The sequence below is a fragment of the Artemia franciscana genome, chromosome 2, assembly GCF_032884065.1.
Source record: "Artemia franciscana chromosome 2, ASM3288406v1, whole genome shotgun sequence".
Taxonomy (NCBI): Eukaryota; Metazoa; Arthropoda; class Branchiopoda; order Anostraca; family Artemiidae; genus Artemia; species Artemia franciscana.
Genome location: NC_088864.1, coordinates 40,575,271 through 40,593,682, shown reverse-complemented (window position 1 = coordinate 40,593,682; position 18,412 = coordinate 40,575,271). Strand labels below are relative to the sequence as shown.

Below are 18,412 nucleotides of genomic sequence, written 5' to 3'. Positions count from 1 at the left end.
TTTTAGCTTATTTTTCAGTTTTTTCCTTTTTTTTAGTTTTTTTTAGTTTTTAGTTTTTTTAGTTTTTTACCTTTTTTTAGTTTTTTTAGTTTTTAAGCTTTTTTATTTTTTTTATTAGTTTTTAGTTTTTTTGTAGTTTTTGCCTTTTTTTAGTTTTTTAGCTTTTTTATTAGTTTTTAGTTTTTTTTTGTAGTTTTTGCCTTTTTTTAGTTTTTTTAGTTTTTTAGCTTTTTTATTTTTTTTATTAGTTTTTAGTTTTTTTTGTAGTTTTTGCCTTTTTTTAGTTTTTTCAGTTTTGACGTCACCTGATCCAGTTTTTTCAGGTGACGTCACCTGATCCATCCACAGATCCACACACAGACAACTTATTTTTATATATATAGATATATATATATATATATATATATATATATATATATATATATATATATATATATATATATATATATATATATATATATATATATATATATATATATATATATATATATATATATATATATATATATATATATATATATATATATATATATATATATATATATATATATATATATATATATATATATATATATATATATATATATATATATATATATATATATATAAAAATAAGTTGTCTGTCTGTCTGTGGATCTGTGGATCTGTGGATCAGGTGACGTCATGTTTCGGCTGACGTCATGAAATTAGTTGCCGTCATTTTTGCTTTGAAGGTGACGTCATTCAAGTTATATAAGACATATGTTCGCGTAGAAATCTATTAAATTTAAACTTTAAAGATTGAACGAATACTTGGGCATGACAAAGAAAAACAAACTTTCCTAACCTTGCTTGCTAGAACGAGTCCAAGACCTAAGAGACCGATTGTTGACACAGATTGAACATAAGGAGGATTTTCAATGGACTGCAGTCTACTTTTTATGTCCGTTTTCGGATTTTTCGAAGATAAGACTTGAGGTGCCATTGGTGGTGGGGGTAGTGGCGGCAGTTGCAGTGGACTAATTGGTGCTCGTGGTTGAGCTGATGAAATGAGCCTCTCTTCTTTTTCCTGGAATTCCTAGAGAAAAAATAAGTGAGGGTAAATGCATATTGTTTTTTTATATGAACGGAAAAAACGATGGGCTGCTTTGCAAGTACAGGACTTCCGAAGAATAAGAGGAATGAAAAAGAAAAAATTGATACCAAGCATAAAAGAAATAAACAAATGGTAGATAAGCGTAACTTTGAAAAGCTCCGGGTGAATTTACCTCTTTTTTTCTTTACGTTTTGATAATCCAGGAAGTTGTCTGGCTTCTAACAAAGAGTTGTACAGCATCTAACCAATAAATATGGGGCAAAATCTGGTGAACAAAAAAAATAATAATTTAAAGAGCCTAAATATGTGAGCGCTAAATATCGAAAAATTAATATATCAATTTTGGCTGCGATACAACGTTGATTTTCTTTTGTTTGAAAACCTGATTTTTTTATATAAATTAAATATGATTGCGACACAATGATGGTTTTTTCTTTGTTTTTAATGAATTTTGGCTTTAAAACATTTTAGGTCTAAAAGTTTCTAGTTCAAAAATCACTTTTTGACCCAGCAAACTCCATAAGTGATTATTTCAAGCACTCAACTATAAAATCATTCCACTTCGTGTTTTAATATTAAATTGAATATTATTTGCTTCCAAACAAGGCTATGTGAGCAGACACGAATAAAGAAGTGTAAATAGTTTAGTTGTATGCCGCAAATTGTTTCAGTGATTCTCTTTTTCAGGAAAATAGTATTTTATTCAAGTCTTCCTCTTCGAAATAGCTATCGAAGAGTCAACTGTTGCAGATAATTCATTTTTTAACGATGGTTATTTCTAAAAATTTCAGTTAATGAGTATAACTGTACGAATTTCAAATTTAAAATATTGTTTATCCTGAATGAAAAAGCGTGCAATCACCTTCTTACTTGATCGAAATTCCCGGTAAGTCATTTTTCTGAACTTTTTAATTGCAAAATGACTTCCACATGGACACAAGCTTTAACCCTAGAAAACAGTAGAATCTTGTCCATCTTCAAACTCCCCACTGGCTATAAAAATATTCTCAAGTTCCGCAAAAACACTAACGATAAAACGAAAGAAAAATCATGATTTTTTTTGTTGAAACTTCAGAGAGGAGAATAATACACGTGCTAAAACTAAAAAACACTTAAACGACTTAAAACTTAAACACTCAAACGAAAATGATACACACGAAAAGGTTACAAAATTAAAGGTTTGAAAAAGGATAAACCACTCACCATAAACAACTTTTCAATATAGTCTTTTGAAACAGTTTCAATTCCTATTATTTTCATTATATCATCAAGGCGGTCCAACGTATCCAGGCCAGCATGTACATTATTTAGGTATACTTCAAGATCTTCGACCTGTTCATCAGTTAAAGTATCGATGGGGTCTGAGTTCGAATTCAGCACCTCAATGTCTGCAAGATTATCTTGTTTTATTTCACTAGGAGTAGTGATTTCTTGCTTTGCGATAGTATGGGTACTTATTCGGCGATTTTTTTTATAAGGTGTGTTTGTAGGTTCATAAGAAGTGATTGCTATTCCCTCTTTTCTGACTATACCCGTATCAGCTTTCAGTCGTCTTCGAGGATGGCCATTGAGCGTAGATATTCTCCTTTTGCTAGAATGCCTATCACGAATCGTATATTTGTAATCATGTCTAGGAGTTGATTTGCTTCTCATGCGTTGCTTATCAGAGTCAATAACTGGTGCCTCGGTTGCTTCGAGCACTGCCTGAGCAATTAAAGCATTTACAGCTGAAAATCGAGCCATGGGATGCTGCAGTGGTGCAAAATATTTCCAACTGTTTCCATCCTCCTTAACAGTCACTGGTTCAACTGGTTTCTCATTTAAATATGGTCTATTGACTAAAAAGAAAGTTACAGTAAATAGAAAAAATAGAAAGCCAATAAGAGCTAAAGGAAGAAGGTTAAGTGGCCACACACGTATGCACATCCAGTACTGACTGTCTGCTCTGTCGTTATATTTTTTACTTACACTTTTAACAGGGTTATTTATGAATCACACTTTCAACCAAGGACTGTGACAAAGAAAGCTGATTTGTAGAATTAGTTAAGTGGAAATTTAAACAACCATAATATTTAACAGAATTTAAAAAAATCGGTAATTCCGTTTCTTAAGAAAACGACCTCCACATGAAGTTATGCATTTCTTATTGCTAGCGGGTGCTAGATTTATAAAAGAGAAATGTCGGAGAAATTTCAGCAGAAAATAATCTAAGAACACTAGACATCAAGTAACTTCAGAAAGTGTTGCTTCATTGTCCGATTTGATTATTTATGTGGCAAAATTACACTTTTTTCGTGGGCCAGTTTAAAAGACATGGGAAGTCAAGCCTATATTAACAAACAGTTTTAGCAAAACCCCATGCTAACTTCTTTAGTTTCATAGCCTAAGTTATAAAAAGATCTTCTTGTAGGGTTTAACACCTGCATTAAAAAAAAAGTAATAAATCTTAAAAACTGAATTTTTCCTGATGGAAGTAAAGAGGAATTTGAAGCTTAAAACGGAAAAAAATTACTGCTTTGTAGTTTATACAACATATAGATGTAAAACTGGCCCGAATAAAATGGCTCTCGACATTTCCCTGTACTTTTAGAATTGTGATAAACTTGTGCTTTATTGAAAACTAAGCTTGCTTGAGTGTTTTTTTTCAAGAATTGTAAACTTTATAATTAAATTTATTGATTTAATAGATAGTAAATGACTAGTGAGACCAGGGCCCGACCGATATATCGGCCGGCTGATATTATCGGGCCAATGTGGGAGCCAGTTTCACTATTGGATATCACGCGAAAATATCAGATATTGGCTGATGTTTATTTTCTTTCTGCATCTCCATCCAGAAGACAAAGCCGGATTTCCTCATGTAATTTTTACTTGCCCAGTCCTTGGGGCAGAGCCATCAGCTACGTCTGACTTGGGTGCAGAGCAGGGGCCTAATTTGCTATGAGGCAGGGGAGAACTGCCCTATCCAGACCCCAATTTGCCCTCCCCCAGCCGAAATTTATCTGGTCCACCTGAAATATTCCACGCATAAGTTGCAAGGCAGTAATAGTCCTTACCCACAAAAAAAGCTCAAGAAAAGATTGTCAAAACAATCACTTCATGAGCATGACCTGCCACCAAACAAGATTATAGACAATAATTCTTCGAGAATCCAAGCAATTACAGCCTCCATCCTATGTAAAGATAAAGCAGGCTTCCGGCCTGAGCAGTGGAAAATCGACCAGGTTTCAAATGTAAAACAGATGACTGAGCGATTCATCGAGTTCAACTAAGACATAAACCAAATTTCTAGTGACTTTTGGCAGGCCTTTGATCTAATCTAGTTTGAAAAGTAATTAAGGGCCTATAAATCTTTTTGTGCATACGATTTGTTTAGAAGGAAGTGTACTTTATGCTAAATATAAAGAATTTTAGTAGTCCTTGGCCATTACGAGATAGCCAGATCCCTAAATTAAGGGCTTATGAATCTTTTTGTACCTAAGATTTGCTTAGGATGAAGTGTATTTTATGGTAGGAATAAAGATTTTTAGCAATCCTTAGCAATTACGAGATAGCCAGACCCCTAAAATAAGGGCCTATTAATCTTGTTGTACCATGGATATGTATAGAATCAAGTGTGTTCTATGATAAAAATTACATAAAAAAAACTAGTTTTTTTTAACTGAAAGTAAGGAGCGACATTAAAACTTAAAACGAACAGAAATTACTCCGTATATGAAATGGGTTGTCCCCTCCGCAATCCCTCGCTCTTTACGCTAAAGCTTTTAATTGTATTAAAAAGCAGAATTGTGGCGAAGAGTCAAACTTTAGCGTAAAGAGCGAGGGATTGCGGAGGGGACAACCCATTTCATATACGGAGTAATTTCTGTTCGTTTTAAGTTTTAATGTCGCTCCTTACTTTCAGTTAAAAAAACTAGTTTTTTTATGTAATTTCTGAACGTTTTTGAATTAATGCATGTTTGATTTTGGCTCTCCACAAATAAATTGTTAAAATGAAATTTGCATATTAATTCCTTTTTTGGCTAAATGGCTTTCTCTTAGTTTTGATCAGACGATTTTGAGAAATAAGGGATGGGAAAGGAGGCCTAGTTGCCATGCAATTTTTCGGTTACATAAAAAGGCAACTATAAATTTTTATTTTTAACGAATTTTTCTATTAGTAAAAAATATACGTAACTTAAGAATTATCTTACGTACCAAACTTTTATATTCTTTAATTTTTATTATGTATATGAGAGGGTTTGTACCCTCGTTAATACCTCGTTCTTTACACTAAATCGCAAGTTTTGTCCCAATTCTTTAAGAATGACCCCTGAATCAGAAAGGCCGTAGAATGAATAGTTGAAATTACTAAAAATACTATAGCATAAAGAGCGAGGTATTTATCTCCTCCTAAATACCTCGCTCTTTATGCTAAAGTATTTTTAGAGCCCCTCACATGCGTAATAATCTCTGTTCGTTTTAAGTTTCAATGCTACTCTTTACTTTCAATTGAAAAAAAATTTTCCATGTTTATTTTTTCATTGTTTTTTTTATAGTAATTTTAGAAAATCCTGCGCCCTTTTCATTGAATTTCTGTTCCCCCATGACACATTTCTCCATGGAAAGATCCTCCCACATAGCCCCCTTCCCTCAACCCCACCCCCAAAACCAAAAAAAAATCCCCTGAAACCGACTGTACACTTCCCAATAACCATTATTATATGTAAACACTGGTCGAAGTTTGTAAGTTGCAGCTCCGCCCCCAGGGACTTTGGGGGAGTAAGTCATTCCCAAAGACATAGTTATTATGGTTTTTGACTATGCGGGACAAAATGGCTATCTCAAAATTTTGATCTGTTGACTTTGGAGAAAAAATGAGCGTGGGAGGGGGCCTAGGTGCCCTCCAATTTTTTTGGTCACTTAAAAAGGCCACTAGAACTTTTCATTTCCGTTAGAATGAGACCTCTTGCGACATTCTAGGACCACTTGGTCGATACGATGACCCCTGGGGAAAAGAAAAAAAAAAAAAAAAAAAAAAAAAAAAAAAAAAAAACAAACAAATAAACACGCACCCGTGATTGTTCTTCTGGCAAAAAATACAAAATTCCACATTTTTGTAGATAGGAGCTTGAAACTTCTACAGTAGGGTTCTCTGATACGCTGAATCTGATGGTGTCATTTTCGTTAAGATCCTACGACTTTTAGGGGGTGTTTCACCCTATTTTCCTAAATAAGGCAAATTTTCTCAGGCTCGTAACTTTTGATGGGTAAGACTAAACTTGATGAAACTTATATATTTAAAATCAGCATTAAAATGCGATTCTTTTGATGTAGCTATTGATATCAAAATTCAATTTTTTAGAGTTTTGGTTACTATTGAGCCGGATCGCTCCTTACTACAGTTCGTTACCACGAACTGTTTGATAAGGATTTTCAGCAATCCTTACCCATTACGAGATAGGCAGCTAAATTAAGAACCTATAAATCTTTTTGTGCATACGATTTGTTTAGAAGGAAGTGTACTTTATGCTAAATATAAAGAATTTTAGTAGTCCTTGGCCATTACGAGATAGCCAGATCCCTAAATTAAGGGCTTATGAATCTTTTTGTACCTAAGATTTTCTTAGGATGAAGTGTATTTTATGGTAGGAATAAAGATTTTCCCGAATAAAAATATTATGAATAGTTTGCTGGTCCAGATTGTTAAGGCACTGTTCCATTGGGGGGGGGGGATCTCTTTCGATTCCTAAAGCGGACAATAATCTTTGGGTTATAAAGGTTCCCTGAGGAAAATTTTGGAAGAAAATGAAATATCGAAGAAAAAAATCTCTTAAAGTATTATGTATCATCCCACGTGTGCACCGTGATCACGTAGCATCATACGTGTACAATGCCACGTAACACTAATGTGTGTGCCACCAACACGTAACACCCACGTGTGTGCCACCCTCAGTTACAAACAAGGGTTCCCCCCAGGTACTGAAAAAACAAATCAAGTGAGATTACGTCGTTCTCATTTACAACCGGGGGCTCCCTACTTGGCTAGCGCGCCCCGGTGGAATTGACTGCTAGGGCTCCCGTTTGAATTGGTTTCTAGTGCTCGGTACTTTGAAGGTTCCCACTAGCGGGCCCTGGGTTTTTTTGTGGTCCTCGAAAGTTTTTTAAGTAATAAACATAGCAAACACATTCCCTTGAAGAAAATATTTCCTTATTACGTAACAAACGGGTGTATGGACCCAGTTGCATGTAATATGGTTATGAGGGAATCACCGTTTAACTTCTGTGTTATTAATGGTGAAGAAGAAAAGATCAGCGGCTATATTTGTCTTTAAAACCACAGAGGGGATACTACTCCTAAGAAAGAGGTCCTGATTTGCCTTGATACATATTGTGCTAAAATATGCCATGGCCTCCACTATGCCAAAAAACAAGCTCTCCTCATTCAACGTGTCCACAATGGAATATTTTCCTTGATGGTCCACAAGTCCAGAGCTTTTCACTTCATTTGGTCAAACAAAGTTTTGGTTTTCTATATGGAAAGAAAACTACCGGGCATCTGAATGACATACAGTTTCCGAAATTCTTGCTCAGCATCGTAGAGATCTTAGTAATAACTATTCTGCCCGTGCAAAACAAGGTCAAAATATGGTATTTAAATTCGTCTTCTCGTTAGTCCCTCCTTCTTCGCCACCGTTCTCAGCTGAAAGTCCAGTAGCTGAATGGTATGTATATTATGAGTCCAAGTTTTCTGCCGCTAATCGCCTCATATAGCAATCTTATGAAGTAGCACTGAATCAATTTCTGGATGCTCAGCCTGATGAAGATTTTGTGTTCAGTACCCGTTTTATTGAAGATGTCATCCAAAAATTAAAATAGAAACGTTCGCCTAGTATTGATCAATTCAGTGCGATTCATATGAAACACGGGGGAAAACTTCTTACGGCTCAACTGGTGCCGATGATTTTCATGAAGAGTATCGTTCCTTCTTCTTTTTGCATTGAATATCTGACTCCAATCTCTAAGAAAGAGAAACCTGAATTCCAGTCTACATCTTTCCGCCCTACTACTGTAGCTACATCCCTTTGCAAGCTCTTTGAGCTACTATTTATTAGGGAACTTGAAAAAATCGGCAACAACCCCTCCACACCAGTTTGGATTTAAGTGAGGTATCGGATGTGCTGGCGCTTTAACCAATGTTACAAATCCCTTGATTTGATGCGGAATCGTTTGGATAAAGCCTTATTTTGGGGGTACGATGTCAGACCTGTATTCGACTTTCTTATCCATGCAGCGATGCTTCCGAAAGCTGGTAAATGCGGATTGAATCTGGCCATTATTCGTTCTCTCTAGGATTTATACTCAAGATTACGTATCCGCCTGAAGCTACCCCCAGAAAAAGGAATGCCCCCGATTCTGCGGAGACAACTTATTTAAGTCAAGAAAGAGGCCCGTAAAGGAGCTGTCACCTCTCCCAACCTATTTAAGAACTATGTACTGGAAGCATGAATTTTGTGTCCACCTTGGCTGATTTTGTCTTCTGTAAACCTTTTCTTAGTATGCTGTTCTGACGAGGTCCTAAACCGTAGTCAAACTCTTCAGAGCCTCACCGAAATTTTTCGAATTCTTAAAGCAGAATATCAGAAAGTTGGGCTGCAATTCAACTCCTCTAATTCTTACATTGTCCCGTTTAACTGGAAAACAGATTCATCTGCCCCTTCCATCACGCTTGGATCTAGCTCTATTCAACCTATAAGACATCTTATATATCTAGGTCTACCCATTACTTCTTCTATCTGACACACTTGAAAACTTCTTCTTGAACAAATCAGACGTATAATCCCAGCAGCTTATGCTTCCATTTTATCTTGTAAACTTCAATTCAACCGACCTCTTCTAGCACGTCTATATAATGACGTTTCCCTTCCTATATCCTCTACACCACACCCTTATGGAAATTCCTAATTAAAACTGACAAGAGTAAAATCCGATCCATGTTCTTTCGTTTGTCAAGTATCTTCTTCATTAGCCTCCATGGTATAGAAATGCACTCGCTATTGCAAAATTCAAGGTTGTTGATCCAGAGGTTGCCGTCGCCATGCGGATTGCAAAACATAGGAAATTTAAATGAATGGTCCCACGTTTTTAAGCAGTGATGTATTTTCTTTCGCGTTATTTCAGTGTTTTTTTTTTTTCCAGTCTGTATTGTTTTTGTTTTTATCCCATGTTCCGTCTTGTAGTGTGTTTGATGTGACAGGTTTTTCCATAAATTTAATTTAATTCTTGTAAGATTGTTTAACGTTGTTATTTTGCAGCATATATAGTATGTCACGCTGTTTTGAAGATTTTTTTCGCACATATATTATGTAAATTAGATGATGCTATCATCGTTTTGCAAATAATCTCCTTCGTCTCCCAATTTGGACCCAAAGTTAGTTTGTGTTTACTCGTTAGAATATAACTGCTCTGTGTTTTGCCGTTTCAACAAGTATTTTGAATTTTAATGCTTAAACTGTCACGCGGCTGGAGCCATATCCTGCAGTGGTAAGATAATGGCCACATTAGAAAGTAAATGTTTGTGTTTATGCTCGTTTGCTTAGAAGTCTTTTTTTTTATATTCTAGTTTCTTTCGTATATTTACTTGTGCTGCATTTTGTGAAGTGTTTAATTGTTGCCTTTAATGTTTTAATATTTTGTTTTCTTTTACTGCTTCGTCTTCTTGCTTTCGTATGACGGGTTTTCCAATAAATAAACACGCAGCTGTGATATGTCTTCTGGCGAAAATAGCAAAATTCCAAGTTTTTGCAGAGAGGAGCAAGAAACTTCTAAAGTTGGGTTTTCTGGTACGCTGAATATGATGGCGTAATTTTCATTAAGATTTCTTGAATTTTAGTGGGTGTTCCCCCTTATTTCAAAAACCAGGCAAATTTTCGCTCGCTAGTCCATCATTTCTAAAGTCAATGTCACATATACAGCGGCCATCATCAGCAGATATCTGCTGATGACGGCCATTGCATATGTGACCGAAATATCCAGAGACTATTTTAATGTATTTCACTGTCTAATAAAAGGATTGTCCCTAATGAATGGTTAATTATAAGCAGGGGACAGCCGATAATGGCGAACAGCTTTTTGTCAGAGCGCCCTTCCTTAAGCATGAATCAGCCTAAAAGCTTTTCAAGGGCCCAAAAACTTAAATCAATGGCTCTGAAAAAAGAAATTCCTCGCTGAAGAGGAGCGTACCTTCTGTACTGGTAGTAGTGTTTTTTCTATAGTCAATGTCCGTTACAGGAACAGCAGCATCTTCGGCAGTGAACTTTATGGGCCTGAATAATATTTCATTAACATTTTTTTCCTTCATTGCGTCGATCTCTGTTATTTGGAATGTGTTTACTGAACTGCTTTCAGTTTTTAAGGAGCTCTCAGGACTATTACCATCTAGGGTGAGAGACGGCTGTAGAAGATTGGAACGTCCCTTTGGCTTAGTAGTAACTCCATGAAAAGTAGACGCAACGCTTGAAGAATGTGACGCTGCAGTGGATGGTGTAGTCTGAATAGGGAATATCTTGATGTCGTAATCTGAATAGAAGGTAGTGTATTCGTCCTGGAGCAAGACCCCTGGAATACGAACAGTGGCAAAAGATTAAAATTGACTCGTTCAAAATTATGCAGAAAAATAGCACTTACAAACAAAACTATACGAGCCTAAATGTAATTTTTTTTTTAAAAAAAGAAGCAAGTTTTTTTTTTCAGCTGAAAGTAAGGAGTGACATTAAAATTTAAAACGAAAGGAAATTATTCCGTATATGAAAGAGACTGTCCCCTCCTCACCGTCCCGCTCTTTACGCTAAAATTTGACTCTTTGTAACAGCTCTACTTTTTTAAACAATAAAAAACTTTAGCGTAAAGAAAGGACGTCGAGGAGGGGACAGCCCCTTTCATATACGGCATAATTTCTAATTTTTTTAAGTTTTAATGTCGTTGCTTACTTTCGGTTGAAAAAACTTGTTTTTTTTTTTTATTTAATTTCTGAACATTTTTGAATTAATGTATGTTTTGATTTTTAAAACAACACATGAATAATTAAAACGAAATTTGCATATTAATTTTTTTTTTGCTAAATTCCTTTCTCATAGTTTTGATTGGATGATTTCGATAAAAAAGGGGTGGGGTATGAGGCCTAGTTGCCCTTCAATTTTTGGTTACTTAAAAAGGCAACTAGAACTTTTATTTTTTTACGAACGTTTTTATTAGTAATAAATATGCGTAACTTTTGAATTAACTTACGTAGCAAACTTCTATATTCGTATATTTTAATTACATATATGAGAGGGTTCGCCCTCTTCCCCAATACCTCGCTCTTTACATTAAAGTTTGAATTTTGTCCTAATTCTTTAAGAATAACCCCTGAATCACAAAGGCCGTAGAATAAATAGTTGAAATTCCTAAAAACACTTTAGCGTAAAGAGCGAGGTATTGAGGAGGAGACGAACGCCCTTATATTCGTAATAGTTTCTGTTCGTTGTAAGTTTTAATGCTGCTTCTTACTTCCAGGTGAAAAACTTTTTTTTCTTATTGTTTTTTTTAAATAATACTAGAAATTATTTTCATGGAATTATTTTCACGTGATCTTCATGGAAATTCTTTTCCCTCATGATAAATTCCTCCATAGAAAGATCCTCCCACGTAACTCCCTCACCCCAAACCCCCTCCCCAACGTGAAAGTCCCCCTAAATATGTCTCTACACTTCCCAATAACCATTATTAATAACCAGGTCGTCTTGGCTAAGTGGTTGGCGCGCTGGTGTGGGAATTCTTTGTCCAAGGGGCACGGGTTCAATCCCAGTTGTGACCAGTTATTTAGTTTGGGACGGGGATCAGTGGCTTGACTCTGTAAGCTCAGCCAGAGTCATCTGCTCCCAGGTTTCATACAAAATTTTGAGGAGCCGGCTTTTAGACGCTGAGCATGCAAGTACGAGCTTGAGCTTGCAACTCTCCAGTGTCCGTGAGCTTCCCAAACAGCCCGTTGTATCGATGTGCGACAATGTGAACTTCAGGAATACCCACTGGAAGATAATTCAGCAATGCAAGAAACAATTTTTCCGCGAAGGATTTGACTGTTTCAAACCTAGCAGGCCGATATGGCCTTATCTTGGATATTAGGTCAATGATGTGTACTGTAGCTGATGTTGTTTCTTTGGATTTCAAAGCGGCAGGCCAAGCTGAAAGTCCTCCTTTTTTTCTTAGCCAGTTCAACAGCACAGCTTTGTTCCCCGCCCTCATTTTTCAGCCAGAGGATGTCTTGGTTGATTGTTGCGGAAGATGTTCAAAAATGGATGGAGGGAAAGGAACAATCTCTTTTGTGAGGATCTTTACAACGGCTATCTCCTTTTCTTCGCCGTAGCTCAACTGAGCAGTAATGATTCTCTTTAAGGCTGTTACTTTAGAGCTCAGAGATCGGTTTTAAGGACACCTTTCACTTTCTGAGTTTTTCTCTCTGAAGGGAAAGTTCGGAGTACGACCTTTTTCACATCGTCTTTCTTGTTGCACAGAAAGTCCTCAACCACCTCTTTTCCTTTTGTGGCTACGCAAGTAATATCAGAAACAATCTTCTCATCGTCCGCAACTTCTGACGTCACAATATTCTCTAGATCGAAGTCCACTCTGCTGAACGGATTGCCACATGTAGTGAAAATGTCTCGAACTCTATCTCGTGAAAGTTGTGATCGCGTCGTCGTCGACTGATTTTCTTCGTGATATTTCAGTGTCTCTGTGGATACGTTGACTACTTGCAGGAAACCATTGCTGATGACAGCGGAAATCGGTAAGGTAAGAATCCAAGCTTCAGTCTGTATCTCATTCATTTGTTCTCCTATTATTCCGGGCGTCGTCTTTGCATTCTTGTTCACTGTACATTCCAGTATCTGATCGGAACAGGTGGCCGTAAACCTGTTGTGCGTTCTCTTCACTGCGAAGTATTCTTTCATGAGCCTTCTGTGTACAACAGGAAAGGTTTGTGGTAAGCTTCGCATGTCATATGGGTACTGTATGAGACATCCTGTATGCTGAGGATGGTCAGCCACCACCAGGTATGGCAACATCCGAGCAGTTGCTGTCAAATGAGACTCCCAGTCACAGTTTCGTTCAGCATGATTGAATTGCATCGCTATTTCAAGTATTTCCAAGAACTACCGCCAGAAGGCAAACGTGGGTGACGCATTTCGAAGGGTTTAGAAGGCATTCATTATGGGAGCAAAAGTCATTAAGGTATCGCTTGCCTTCTGAAGTGCAATCCGCGCGTTAGCACCGTTTTCCAATGAGGTCCTGAATAACTCAATGGCACCACTCAGCTGGTCCAGACGGGATAAGTCTTCTTGTGCTTCGGAGTAATGCTCTTTCAAGGACTCCCAGTAGAGGGCTAGCAAAACCTCGTACAGTATGCAGTAGGCATTGATATCTTGGTAGTAGCCTATCCCTTGAAATACATTTTCGCAAGTACCAGGTAGCAGTAGCTTTGCCTGCACTATAATCTCTTTGAGTCCGGAGCTGTCCATTATCTTACCAACTGCCTTGAGTTAGTTGAGCAGGTGGTGGAAGCCTCCCATCCGTAGGATTACGTTTTTGAAGTCATCTGGGTATTTACTTTTCACTCCCTGTGCTAGCTGATAAATTTAGAGATCTTGCGTGACCACCGTATCGTCACATCCGACTGTTTTACTTATCGCCGTGAACGTTCGCAGAGATTTTTCAACTGTTGCATGGTTGTTTGGTGCTTCATGAAGGAAAAGCAAGATATTAGATTAAATATTGACAAATCAATTTCAAATCACAGATGTTCCATTTGACAAGCATTTTCACTAGACCTGGAAGTTCCAATAATAAATCTGATTGATCAATGAAACGTGCCTTTTTATCATTCCTTATAAATCTATATTAGTCAGTATCACCTAGTTTCTTGTGATATTTAATTTTGTAAATTACTTTCATTAAGTCTCTTACTTCTCCAAAAAAAAATTTACACTCATTTTTCCAGCCAGCTTTACAACACCAAAAGTGCATTTAAAAATTCTATTTCTTTAAAAATTATTTTTTGATCTTCCAAATTTGTGTCATATTCTTCATTATCATCCATCAGCAAATCAGTATTTGCGTCAGAATCACATGTTGAATCAACCTGAAGTAACTGTTTTTTTTTTTTTATCTTGGCCTACCTGACTCACATTTCTTTTTCATCTTCTGCTGATCAATTTCTTCTGCTTAGCTTATCAATCAACTTCCCGCTAGGTAGCAGGTTACTAAACTAAATTCATATTATCGGGTACACTCGCTAAAAAAGATGCAGACCCCCCAGATATAATAACTTAAACATTTTTTCTTAGTTCAATGTGTTCGGAATTAAACGGGCTTTCTTTTTTAATAAGAAAAAAAATACTTTATCTTGAAAAAATTTCGAGTTCTTAGCTTTTCTGTTAGAAATTTGTTGACAAAAATCTGACTTTTTTAAAACTGCAGTAAAAAGTGTACTATTTTTAATTTTTTTTTTTACAAACAAAAATTATATTCGTGTAGCCGCAAGTCTCTTCTTTCTATTTATGTAAGAGTACGCTGGATTTGACCAATCTTATCTCTAAAAAAAAATTAGAATCATCGAACCCTATTTTAGGCCAAATTTGGTGTTTTTGGCCTATATCTCAGAAACACCCCAACGGCGAACATGCGCCCTACGATATTCCTTTTCAGCATGGTCGACTACATTTTTGTACCTTCCGGCATGGGTACTAATCGAAATAAGCGAGATACAGAATCTGGCGCTCTGACTAACACGACTACGCTTATCAAAAAGGTTGTGGTAAAAAACTGTAAGTAAGGAGCAGCTTGGGTCAATATTAACCAAAACTCTAAAAATCAGGATTTTTTTTATCAATTAATGCATCAAACGAATTTGCGTTCCTTGTTGATTCTACATTCATAAAATTTAGTTTACCCATAAAAAGCTACGAGCCAAAAAACATTTATCTGATTTTCAAAAAGGGGGGAGAACACCCTAAAAAGGGAGGCGATTGAATTAAAATTACACCATTCGATTTAGCATATTACAAAAACCCATTTAAGAAGCTTTAAAATCTTATCTACAAAAACATGGAATTTGCATTTATTTTTTTCCCAAAAGAAAGATCATGAATGCTTTTTTTTTGTTTTGTTTTCAGAGGTGATCGTACCGGACCGATAGTCCTGGAAAATCGGTTAAGGACTCGTTTGAAACGAAATTTTTAGTTCTAGTGCCCTTTTCAAACAACTGCTGCCACTCTGTGACACAAAACTACAATTTTGCCACAAAGTGGACCGAATTAATATGGATTAAAAATCAAGAGATAGCCGATCGATTTGAAAATTGAAAAAAAAAAAACAACTGTACATTCAACTCCCCAGGTTTAGAGAAACTGATTCTGTATGGAAGCGCATTCGTTCCTGAAAAGTCACGACGCCCATCATTAAAGACAAACAGTTAATAGAATATTCATCTCAATGTTTGATTTAACTGAGCTGATTCACTTGATTTTCCGCGAAATTACCTTTAGTGATGCATAATTGCTAATCAGCTACTATGAAAGACAAGCGATGGGTCATTGTGCAGGAAGAGAGAGGGGTCAGATGCTTAAAACAGCAATATTAATGCCCAAATTGTCGAACTTTTCATAAGACTTCATATAAATACAGAAAAGGGTGTGGTGGGGGCTAGAATTAATCTCTCATCTCCCTTCATTTAGACCAACTCTGAATAAGAGTTCTGTATGTTTATAGCTCTTTTTTTTGTAGAAAAATGTTTCTGACATTGATTTTAAAGCTTCATTTCACTATATTGAACTCTTTCATATTTCATAGAATTACATACATGGATGTAAGTACTCATCAGCTATTAAAAAGGGGCGCGGTTATTTTGTAGGCGGGAGGACAGCCATCATAAAAGAGGGCACTTTACAGTCCAAATATCAAAACTCTCATCGAGTCATCAGATAAATATATAATAACATTTTTTGGAAAGGGTGTGGTGGGGGTAACTGACATCTAATGCCCCTTGATTACAGGAAATATTTTGGTATAAATCTTTATTATTTGTGCTAAAAGGAAGAGGGATAATTACCCCTCCCTAGACACAGATATAGATGTAGAAAGTGCAGGGTGATCATAAGCCTGGACAGGAAGTTTTTTAGGGTTGTGGCAAGTGCTACCAGGAGCTTTGTCTTCAGCGATTTTAGATAGTACCATTTTCCTTTTCATAGTTATATACAATATTTAAATGCATTTTAAAAATGCGTATACAACGTATTTAAACATCAGAGAAAACCCTAATGTGGAGGTCTCAATAGCTTCAGCAACGTAGCATATCAGAAGTCACCAAGAAGTTCCATCCATATGAACAATAATCCCCTTCTCCGCTTACCCAAAATTCTATAGTAGAATATATTCAATAAGATTACTGTTCATCAAAGATTTTGACTTAATATTCAAAAGTTGTCCGTAATTTTAATTACAATTCAATATTTTGTTTGTTAAACAAATAAAATGAAAAAGCAGGGAGCAAACAATGAACTTATTTTTATTTATATATACAATTTAACAGCAACAAATCAAAAATTATGGGGCCAGCCCCCTACATCAAATCTTGATTAGACTTGGGTGTGATTTGAAAAATGATCAGGAATTAAATTTAAAAAAAAGTTTTTCAATCGAAAATAAGGACCAACATTAAAACTTAAAACGAACAGAAATCATCAAGTATATGAGGGAACCTGCCCCCTCATAGTGTCATTGGTCTTTACGCTATAGCTTGACTTTTTGTCCCAATAACAACTGTTGAAACACATTATCCATTGAATTGGAATAAGAAGTTTTCTAAAGCATTTAAAAACTTTAGCATAAAGAGCGATGAGTTGAGGATGGGGCAGTTCCCCTCATAATTAACAGTTTCTGTTCGTTTTAATCTTTAATGTTGCTCCTTACTTTCAGTTGAAAAAAGCTGTATTTATTTGTTTAATTGCAATAAAAATTAGCGTAAAGAGTGTTAGACTGAGGTTAGGATAGCTATCCTCTAACTTCTGCAAAACAAATCTACAAAACAAAATCTACATTAAATCTACGATCAAAGAAAGGCTATAACATAAAAATTCACACTTCAACACAAATTCATAACCCAAATTCACAAACTTGTTCAAAGGTGATAGTGGATTGAAAACTTTTATGTTCCAGAAATGAATTATCTTTCTATTGATTCTTTTGCATAGCAATTGCTTGCGATTACCACACTCCATTTTGGTAATTACCAATAATTTCGATTTTAGTTCATCATCCAGAAAGCAAACTTTTTTACGTTAAGAATAAACAATCGCTTTTCGGACACCACTTTCTTCAATAGTTTCAAGAAATTAGTTCAGCTATGTAAATCAAGCATGGTAGGCAGCATTTAGAGGCAAATTCTTTTATTGGACAAATTGTTGCAAAAACTCTTTCTTTGATAGTTTTGGTTACCGTTAGCAAGAGTCGATTCTTAATTGCTATTCTTTACCGCGATCAAGATATGTCAATACGGGGAGGAACAGTCCCCCTACTCTGTATTTCCAAGGTCATTTCTTGCATTTTTCATTTTAATCTGTATTTGTTGGTGTTTTCATTAAAAAGATCGATGAACAAAAATCTCCCCCTAGATTTGACAAACTTATTTCTCCCCCCCCCCTACATTGTCGGAAATTGATGCCTGTGTCACAGACTATTTGAAAGAAAGATATATAAAAATACATAAATTATATATGAAAAGATATAGAAATTATGGTTGCATTTACCGTTTATGTTGTCATTAACCTCAAGAAACCTTTTTCCAATAAGGCTTTGCTCTGACATTTTGTTTGTGTCTTTTACTTTAGCTTGAAAGAAGTCAGGTAAGGTGATAGAAGAATGAGCAGCATCTTGTAGCATCCTGTCACTTTTGGTTTTGCTCATGACAGTTTCTCTTGTAAGGTCACTCAAAGGATGAGATTTAATTTGATAGTTTCCAGCACGAACTGACGCCCAAACTCCCACAACAACTAAAAGGCATAATATTCCGATTCCTGTTAATGCTAGTAGAAAAACTACTCTAGGGTTAGGCATTTTGCATTGGTTAGCCGGCTATTAACAAACAAAACAAGCTGTTTCAAGCAATAGGTCACTTCATTTTTATCACTTATAATGGACAAAACCTCAAAAAATACAGAATTAAACAATTTAGAATAGAACGCTAAAAACATGCGCAACACAAACTGGAATATACGATGTGAATTTGGAGCACGATAAAACTTATGTCCGTTATTTTAGATAAGACAT

At 35.8% G+C, this 18,412-nt stretch overlaps 1 protein-coding gene across 1 annotated transcript in view; it reads right to left on the bottom strand.

The window, feature by feature from the left end:
* The window catches only part of LOC136041571 (uncharacterized), a 25,829-nt gene extending 7,417 nt beyond the window's left edge, over positions 1–18,412 (bottom strand). Inside the window, exons 1-4 of the mRNA XM_065726266.1 lie at positions 17,893–18,412; positions 10,298–10,672; positions 2,279–2,913; positions 827–1,057 (exon numbers count right to left, since the gene is read on the bottom strand). Of these exons, the coding sequence (XP_065582338.1) occupies positions 827–1,057; positions 2,279–2,913; positions 10,298–10,672; positions 17,893–18,199 (1,548 nt within the window). The 5' untranslated portion in view covers positions 18,200–18,412. The remainder of the gene's footprint in view (positions 1–826; positions 1,058–2,278; positions 2,914–10,297; positions 10,673–17,892) is intronic.